Source organism: Urocitellus parryii, chromosome 5 (assembly GCF_045843805.1).
Source record: "Urocitellus parryii isolate mUroPar1 chromosome 5, mUroPar1.hap1, whole genome shotgun sequence".
Taxonomy (NCBI): Eukaryota; Metazoa; Chordata; class Mammalia; order Rodentia; family Sciuridae; genus Urocitellus; species Urocitellus parryii.
The window spans coordinates 69,630,921-69,641,276 of record NC_135535.1 but is presented as its reverse complement, the minus strand read 5'-3'; the positions used below and the strand labels follow the sequence as shown (position 1 = coordinate 69,641,276).

Genomic DNA, 10,356 nt, shown 5'->3' with positions numbered 1-10,356 from the left:
TTTAATAGAGAAAAAGGTGATCATTAAAGTCTAGTCCTGGATCCTGTGGACTTCAGTCTGCAATAAAATCATATTGGATGTATTTATTCAAAAGATAATGTGCCTTCTAAAAAGTATCTTTTGTGACCAGGTTACACAATCATAATTTTACTACTAGATGACCACTGTTCAAGTTTCTGCTTTGAAGTTAGGACAAATTCATAAATATTACTAAAGCTAAAAGTTAAAACAAGTACCATAAGAAAAAGTGTTCTGTGAGTTTAACTGTCTAAGACTCATGTGCTTGATGAAGAAAGTAGAAAGGATTTAGTGGAGAAGAAATGTCTTATTTACTGAGAGACTTGAGAGTTTGAGTTTGGAGAGGTCTTGTTCAGAAGGAAGGTTATAGATTGACTACTGCTGGGGTTAATTAACTATAAAGCTATAAATTAACACAAAAAATTGTCCCCACAACTCAACAATTTCAGGGAATCAAACACAGTGAGATAAGTTGATTTAATAGGCTTAATCAACATGTTTGGCTAAGGGATTTCAGAATCCCTGTATTTGTACATTAGTGCTTCTCAAAACTGGGAAAAATCATTTCGTATTTTAGAGAGGACTTAGTGATCTGAATTATTAGAAACGATGCCCCATTTACAGCTACACTGTGAAAGAAAACACTAGTTTCCAGGTTGACCCATCCAACAAATTCACTATAGGGCAATTGGTTGCCTGGTACAGGCAATTTTGAATTAAAAACAAAAACCTTTCTCATTTGGGTGAAAAATCAGTATGGTTTCTTTAAAGAATAACAGAAAAGGAAGGGATCTGAAAGTGGTACAACTGAATACAGAAAGCACTATTTTAAGTGTACACAAAATAACCACTTTCATGCAAACAGACACTCACATATTTGTTGCTTGACTTTACTTCCCGTTCCAAACAGAAGCACATTTTATGCGATGCATATTCTTTCAATGGGGACTTTTTCCCCCCAAAATTTCAGACTGCTTTTCTTTCGCTCACTGGGACTGAACTGAGAAGGGATGAATAATGGTAGATATGATAATCATAAATCTAAAACAATAAATGACTTTGGGTTAATCTCTAACCCAGATATTTTTTAAATTTTAAACTGAAATGCAACACACATAATGGCATAAAATAGAGACTATTTTATAGCAAACCTCTATTGTAGCGATTGCTCAGGTGAAGAAATTAAATGACACCTCCCCCCTTTCTGCCTCGTATGTCCCATCCCAATTTTAACCACTACCCCTCAGTCACTTCCTTTCTTTTTTACTTCCTAAGAAAACATCTCTAAATGCTATCATTAAATTGTCAAATTTTGAGCTTTGAAATAAAGTACTGGATTGTATGTCATGTCTTCACTCTGCTTGGATGTGAGACCTATACTCTTGGAAGTAGCCAATCCCTTTATTTTCTACTTGCTGAGTAGTATTCCAACATTTAATGCCATTTAGGTTGTTAACATTTTGGAATTATTACAAATCATGCTGTGGACATTGTGCTTCTCTCTTGCTACAATTGAGCATATTTGTTTCTGTTGGGCATTCACTTAGCAGTGCAATTTTATCTTATTATTAAAGATATTGCCACAAAGTAGGATCTAAGTCATTTATACAAATACAGTCCAAAATGGATCTTGGTATCATCCAGAGGTACCTCAAAAGAGGTCAAATTAAACAGGGAAGGTATGCAGTCCTCACCTTCAGCTGAGCAGACCCATTCATTAACTGCTGCAGTTAAGATTTTGCTTGAAGGAGTTCTGCTCTAGGTTAACAACATGGCATACAGTTCATGACTTAACTTTACTTGAATTAACTATTCATTTAGAGATTAACTGGAAGAACAGACTATGAATAAGGCAGCCACCTGAGTAATTATTACTTGACTCAGTTATGGAGAGGGACAATGAAGATAGAAATAGGTATATCATTTCCAGTGCTCAAGATACTGAGTTGAGGGAGAAAGAATTAAGTGTTTGGACCTGACTACTTCATAAACCTAAGGAATTATAACCAGGAAGAGCAGGTGATCAGCTGAGTATCCTGAGAGGGCAGAGAGCACAAGCTTTGGACTCAGGCCCAGTTGTGAGATCTGATTCTATCACAATGGAGTGATCTTGTAGAAGTAACTTCTTTTTTCAGTTCAATAATGAGGTTAATATCAGGATCTCTCTTTCAGGATTCTTAGGGAAATGAAAGGAGGTTTTAAAAATAAAATGCCTGGCACACAGCACTCAGTGTTAGCCTCTGGTTCTAAGTAGCGACACACTTGATAGAGCAAAAGACAACATGCTACTGGCTACTAAAGAGTAAGAAAAAATTTCCAGGTATGATTTAGGGAAAAAACAATGCTACAATGATAATTTTAGAAGCTATAACTCTGTTAGCCAAGTGTGTAAATAAACTTGAATTAAACATACACGTCCTACTTATGTGAACATCTAGGTTCCTACAAGAATTTGTACCATCAACAACTGAGCACCCTGGAAATATTTGACATCTTGCCTCTACAGATTTGTTGTTTGCCATCTAGTCAGTGCTTAATGGCAGGCATCTAAAGCCAGAAAAACTAGTAGAAAACAAGGTTAAAAAGGAGTATATATGCAAGCTATCAGGTGCTATTGCTACTTCTGAGAGCAGGGACATAATCCAAATAATTTTAAGAGAAGTTGTGATCTAATTAATTGATGTTATTCTAACATAACAGCTGTGTTCTGCACGGAATCTTAAAAAATTAGTGATTTGCTCCATGGTGGCATATTAGACTACCCAGGGAGGTTTTAAAGTATCCCATTCCTAGATAAAACTGGAGGGTGCCTGTATGCTGCCTTTTTAAAAGCTCTCTAAATGACCCTAAATATGTAACTAGAGTGCAAACCACTGGGCAAGTAAGTTGCATTTTCATCATGTTCAAGAGGAGATATTGAGACAAGCAGTCCTCACTGGGTAGGTAGGAGGTTAACATAGAGGACATTTCAAGACACATGCAACATCACAATCCTCACAGCAACCCTACAATGTAGGTAAGTAGTGCCCTTTCATAAGCAACTGGCTCAGAGAAAACACTTGAGTCGAGTCCCAGGTTCTCTGTGAGCTTTAAAGCTAAGACTCCCCTACTTACTACCAGACCATGGATTTTTCTTCTCTGGTCCTCACAGTACAGAGTATTCTCAAGCTAGTTATGGTTTGGGAAGGCTACTTCCTTATAACTGGTTTCTCCCACTTACAAAGCCAGTGGGTGCATGTATCAGCTGTCAGAAGAGGCCAAGCTCCTCCCTGGGGAGCTAAATGTAAGGAGCACGCCAGCTCCCCAACCCACAGCAAAGTTACAGCCCTTTTCTCCTACCTTCAGAACCCCAACAACTAAGCCTGCAATTTGGAAATTTTTTAAATTATACTTTTGCTAACTTCTAGGAAATTTGGAAGCCAAAGAACAGCCTAGGAGGGAATATCCTCTATTACCCAAATATAATCCTCTAGTGATAATCTATATTTTATGGTTAATTTTCTTTAAAAAAAATATTGTATATTGTTTGTGCCTCCCCGCCCCCCATTTATGTTCCAGGAGCATCATCCTCTCATTTTTCTCCTGCAAATACTTTACTGCAAAATATTTCCATATGAATGTACCAGCTTATCTTAACCTTTCTCCAACTCTCCACTAATATTAGAAAAGAATAAAAATGTGGATCATGTTTTAAATCATAGAAAGAGTATATGACCCTTCTAAGATATTTTTAAACTGCCTTTCAGAAAAATACGAATTTGTATGTCCATCAGTAGTGATTGATCATGACACTGTAGTCAACTGGATAAAATGTAAAACTCTAGGAGGTTGAATGACCCTTTTTGGTGGAGGCAGCATACTGGGGATTGAACTCTGGAGTACCTTATCACTGAGCTACATCCCTTGTTATTTTCTTTCTTTTTTTTCTCTAAGATAGGCTCTCACTAAATTGCTCAGGCTGGCCTCTCAAACTTCCTCCAAATAAACTGGGATTATAGACACATGCCACAACATCCAACTCGTGAGCAATCCTTTCAAAATGCAAATCTGATCATGTGAAATACCCATTGCTTAGCTTTTCTTTGCATAATGTTGCCTAAAACTACAAATCTTCATTCCTGCCATTGTAAGCTTAAAGTTGCTGTGCTACTTCTGGCTGGGAACTTTTGCACCTCCTTTTTCCTCTACCATCTCATTTTTTCTCTTTGAGTAATTACTTTTTAGTTCTTAGCTGGAGTGTCATCTCCTTCAGGAGTTCTCCCAGATCACACTTATGTCCTATTACATTGGACACTTTGAACACCTCATAGCCCTCCCCTCTGTACTCGTATCAGTTATATCTGTTTATTCTTTCTTCCCACAATAGCATATAGCTCCATTAATGTAGGTGATTTTGCTTATTCTCTAGTGTGTAGCATACATCCTCTATTTAATAAATGTTTTTTATGTAGAATAACATAACCTAAACTGTGCTACTGGATGACTACTCTTTGGTATCTAATAGTTAAGACCACTGAAAGATGAAAATGTAAACAAGACAGGGAACTTTTTGGTACAAAGGAACACAAGAGAATGGTAACAAGTGAAAAAGACAAAGAATTCATTTAAGATGACTTCAATATTAAAGGTTTAATACCTCCAAGATAGTAAATAGTAGGGGTGCTATTTATAGTAAAAAAAAAAAATGGGGGCTAGAGTTGTGGCTCAGGGGTAGAGCACTTGTTTAGCATGTGTTGAGGCATTCTTGGCACTGAATATTAATAAATGTCCATGAACAACTAAAAAAATGTTTTAAAAAAATAAGTCAAAAATGGTACTGGGGGCATGACTCAATGGCAGAGCACTTACCTAGCACTGGCAAGGAAGCCCTAGATTGATCTCCAGTACAACAGAAAATAAAGGTTGGGAAGTGCAGAAAAAGGGACATAATTAGACCCAATAAACCTCCCTCCCCCATGCAAAGTGAATCACATCTTCTACTTTATTCCCTACTTATCAGTGGTTAACTCCCATGTGTTACTACATTAGTGTACATGTGAACTCAATGTACCATACCCATGGACAGGCATCGACTTTGATATCTACCAACCCTAGATTTAAATCTTGGCTCTGAATCTTAGCCTTGTAACTAGATAAATGTTAATCCTTTATGCATATCAAATCTTCTCAAAGATAATAACTAGAAATGGCTTTATTTATAGAGGTATACAAAATGAAATGTTTCACAGTGACTGGCACATACTGAAAATTCAATAAATGGATTATTAATTATACTTTTCCTTAGAACATTATGGTTAAGATCAAACTTGACAATACATATGAACATCAAAGAACTGCCACATAGTAGGTGGGCAATGTTTGATGAACTGAATGTTCACTAAGACATTCTGAACAAAAACTAATCTTAATATGCTCAGCACCAAAATCAGAGGTGGAATTAAAGACAGAATATAAGCACAGGTACATGAAGTATTGAATCCATGGTAGGACTATAAAGCAATATATTCCCTTTAGACAGCAGTTTAAAATGTGTATATCTGCAATTCAACGTAACCTACCAGTATACAAAACAGGTTAAACAAATAAGTCACATAACATAAGCTTTGTTTTTAACAGCCAAAACCTACATATAAATGTCACATTAACATAAGAGCATGACAATCACTAGACAGAAGGGGCACATTTGTATGTACTGATAGTAGAATATACCATCAATATGATATATTGAGAATTTGGACAAGAATTACTCTGGCTTTTAATGATGGTATAGTTTTCTATTAAACACACACATAATTTTTCCCCCTCTACTGGGGATTGAACCTAAGGTTCTCTACCACTGATCTGTATCCTAAGCACTTTGAGACATGAGTCTCATTAAGATGCCTAGACCGACTTCAAACTGTGATCATTCTGCCTCAACATACTCAGTAGCTGGGATTGCATGTGGGTACCATGCCTGGCCTATACAGATAATTTTTTTTGTTTTTGAGGCGCGTATCGGGGATTGAAACCAGGGGCACTTAACCAGTGAGCCACATCCCCCGCCCTTTTTACAATATTTTATTTTAGAGACAGGGTCTCCCTAAGTTGCTTAGTACCTCACTAAGTTACCAAGGCTGGCTTTTACTTCGTGAGAGACTGGAGATGGAGAACAATTTAGAATATAATTCATATACTGGGGGAAAGATCCTTAAAACCTCTTTTCCTACAACCTTAAAGACATTTTTGTAAATGCACTGAAGAGTAAGAATTATACAACAAATGTGTACATAATTATTTTTAATTTTTTATGGGAAAATGACTGACCAACACTTTTTAATTCTAGGATAACAATTCCAAGATAACAATCTGAAATGGGTATAAAATTTATCTATAAATATCTTTGTATTAGGAAAAAAAGTACTTTACTGATTTATTCATATTTGTAGAAACAAATACCCAACAGTAGAGGATTGTCTTAAGAGAACATCTAGCCAGGCGCAGTGGTACATGCCTATAATTCAAGCAGCTGGGGTGCTGAAGGAGGATCATGAGTTCAAAGCCAACCTCAATAACTTAGCAAAGTACTAAGCAATACAGGCAGACCCTGTCTCTAAATAAAATATTGTAAAAAGGTTGGGGAATGTGGCTCACTAGTTAAATACCCCTGGTTCAATTCCCAATAACAAAAAAAAAAAAAAAAAAGTATATCTATATAGGCCAGGTGTGGTGCTGCAATCCCAGCTACTGGGGAAGTTGAAGCAGAAGGATCACAATTTGAAGCCAGTCTGGGCATCTTGATGAGACTCTTGTCTCAAAGTGCTTAGAATATAGATCAGTGGTAGAGAACCCCTGGGTTCAACTCCCAGTAGAGAAGGAAAAAGTGTGTGTATGTGTGTGTGTGTGTTTAATAGAAAACTATATCACCATTAAAAGTCACCTTGTAGAGTAATTCTTATCAAAATTCTCAATATATCATTAACTGAAAAGGATAGGTCACAAAACAGATGCAAAATTGCTACCTTTGGCTAAGGTGATTTTTCTCCTTTTGTTTTTCAGTCTCTTTTACAAATTTACTAATAGCTTTCTAATTTCCTACAATAACTATGCAATTAGAAAAAAATTCTATTAAAATGGATGTTCATAACTAACTCTAATGCTTTAGGAGCGTGAACATTGATGTAGCTATGATGCTAGTGATTCTGATATAAATACAAGAAATTCTTCAACACATGGTTGGAAAAGGGCTATAATAAAGTAATCATTTCCCAGGAAACTTAATAAAATGGTAAAGACACTACTTTGTTTATCAAAAGAATTTATTAGAAAATATTACACACTACATATTTGTTAAAGAGTATTGTTTCGGCAGACAGCACTCCAACCTCGTACTACAATGTTTCAGACCCTGGGGCAAACACTGTGCTTCTGAAGCAACATCTTTTAGATGGAACATTCAAGCAGTACACAGTGTGGCTATTTAAAGGAAGGTAATGGAGAAAATGTGGTAATACCAGAACAACAACAAAATCACAAAACTTTTGGAATGTTAAAATAATGAATAACCACTATTAGTCTCAAAATTCTAGGCGAGATCTCTATAGCCTAAAACATCAGTCACTCTGACTCTAAGTAACAGGGACCAAGGTCCCAAAAGTCAAGACAACAATAATCTTGATTTTTAAAACACAAACAAAAAAAAGGAATCTATAACCCCATAAACTGTCTTTTATTAAGCCTATGCACATGCAAAATTAATGTGAATTTCTGAAAAAAAATAATGGGAAATGTTCAAGAAATGTGTATCTTTTAACACACAGCACACATTTTCTAATTCAATCTAAAAACATTTCAAAATTTTAAGTTTAAATTCTCATCCAGTAACATTCTTCCTTATTTTAAATGCAGTCAATTAGTGCCCCAACCAGATTTGGAACACACATGAGTTATTTTCAAGAAAGGTGGAAATACCTCATGAGAATTCCACCAAAGGTATGAGGCTTTAGCTTTTTCCCACATCACCTAAATCTTTCTTCAAAACTTCATTTCACTTGTCTGCAAAAGTCCAATGGTATAAAGCAAATTATAAAAATGTAACCCAAACCCCAAACGTCACTGAGATAAAATGCAGGGAAACCACGCATTGCATGACTTAACCAGCTCAGGCACAACAATTTGCCACAAAATTTTCAGTGTGAACTCAGTTGCAAGATCACACTATTGTTTGACAAAGTTCTAAACTGAAACTGAGGAGGTGTGCATTGATATTTGAAACTGTCTTAATATTTTATTAGAAGAAATACTTCTAAACTTCTTTCCCCATCGTAATCTAAACACAAACTTGAATTAAAAATATATATGTAATTAAAATACTATATTACAAATGCCCAGAAATGTAGAATGAAGATCGAAAACTGCTTGGAAATATTTTTAGGATTACAATCATAACCTAGCAAAACGTATTACTAACTAGCACAATCACTATGAGGACCAACATTTCAAAATATTTTGCCTATCAAAGCTAGCACCAGGAAAGTATTATGCACAAAAAACTGAGAAACAGATCATCTTTACTTTAGAAAAACACAGTTCTACAGAGTATTGCTCTCACTAGTTTAGCTAGTAAAAGGTCTCACTAGAGGCATACATTTACCTTGGGTCCACTAACCTATTTCCCAAATATTTGGTATCTACTGAAAATTGTTACTGGAATGAAAGACAGTTTATCACAGAAAGAAGCCATTTTTTCTTTGAAGATGCCAATTAAAATAATGGCATTATAAACATTTTAAACTTACCTTTTAAAAAAAATTAACATAATCTAGTACTTTAAAAAAAGAGTTACAAAATTACTAGTCCCTGAAAGGCTAATCAAAACTCCATTGCTTCATTGCCTCTTCCTCTTCACAGATTTCAATGTTTACAATTTTGCAACATGGCTAATAGCCATTATATGATCACCTAATAAATCAACACTTCATTCACTATAAAGCATTTGAGGATTTCTTAAATGTGAAAAGAATTTTATCAGTGATTAGACAAATGAGCACAACCTGAAGCTAGCAAGTGAATTTTATAATTCTACCTTTGTCCCAAAGAAAGGGGGGGGGGGGTCACCACTTAACAGCAATTCTCCAGTTGGCACAAATAATTTATCATCTCTGATGGGTAGAAGATATTATGAAGAAACATAATTTCTATAAAATCAACACTTTTTTCCAAATTGGTCTTCTAAATTCAACAAAGACTTGGAACTGCCAAAATTGTACCTAACAAATCAAACTGCTTTATCTCAACTGGAGAAGAAAAAAGGCACAAAAGAAAAACAAGCAGCATAACCTTTATTTGGTGATACAACAGATAAAAGAGTGTCTCAAAGTTTTGAACACTAAATTTTACGTATGTGATAATTTGTTTCTATCTAAGCAATTTATTCAGATATGTGCTTTAAAAATACACATTAGGAACCCTGCAATTGGTATGTTCTGTTTGATATTAGAAATATTTTTCATGGTAATACATTATTTAACTTTCTATAAGTAAGGGGGAAAGTCATAAAGATCATATTTTATTTTTTAGTCTGACAGAATAAATGTATTATATATATATCTCTTCCAAAACCAATGCACTTAGAAATTTCTAAATTATGCACTCCATTATTCTAATCAAAAAACTGTACATCTTCCAGTATCCACACTATAACACAATCCTAATAAAAATGCACATTCGTTAAACCCTTTCCTCTCCCTTGAATTTGCTTTATTTGGGTTTGGGGGTTGGATATAAGTTGCAGTGCAGAACTATATTTATTTAGAACAAAACATTATATCCTACATTAAAAAAAATAATTTTATCAAAACCAAATTTCAATCACAGTTATGTATGATTTTCAGTTAATGGTACATGTTGAAATTGCACTTTGCAGATATCTTGATAATGTCCTTTATAGCGCTCCCCATTTCAGCCTATGTTTTTTTCAGTAGACACGGGTTCCTCCAGAGTTTTCTTTTGGCTCCCCTTCCGTGAATATTTGTATTTGTCTACATAGGCTTTTACCAGATTTGCCACTTTAGTAGAATTTACTTCTCCACTCTTACTATGACAAACCTAAGAGAAAAGGGGGGGAAAACTTTTTTCATGCTTAAAGGGATTAAAGCAAAATGGAAAGTTTTGTGAAAATAAATAACCCCCAAAGAGATAGAATTTTCATGTTGCATCTCTCACATGAACTTATTCTAAAGGTAAAAAAGCAGCCAAGAATTAGTAGGAGCTAGCTTTTATTAATTAAATTTAAACATTCCTCTATTAAAATAGAGGTGGTTCAAAACAGTATGCCCAGAACATCACTAAAGCTATAAC

The 10,356-nt window shown here is 35.0% G+C and overlaps 1 protein-coding gene across 4 annotated transcripts in view; it reads right to left on the bottom strand.

Annotated features, from left to right (window-relative positions):
* Window positions 1-7,312: 7,312 nt before the first annotated feature.
* Window positions 7,313-10,356, bottom strand: part of Scaf11 (SR-related CTD associated factor 11) — an 80,320-nt gene continuing 77,276 nt past the window's right edge. For all 4 annotated transcript variants that reach the window (XM_026400628.2, XM_026400627.2, XM_026400625.2 and 1 more), the window contains one exon: window positions 7,313-10,104. In XM_026400628.2, the coding sequence (XP_026256413.2) occupies window positions 9,958-10,104 (147 nt within the window). In that variant the 3' untranslated portion in view covers window positions 7,313-9,957. The remainder of the gene's footprint in view (window positions 10,105-10,356) is intronic.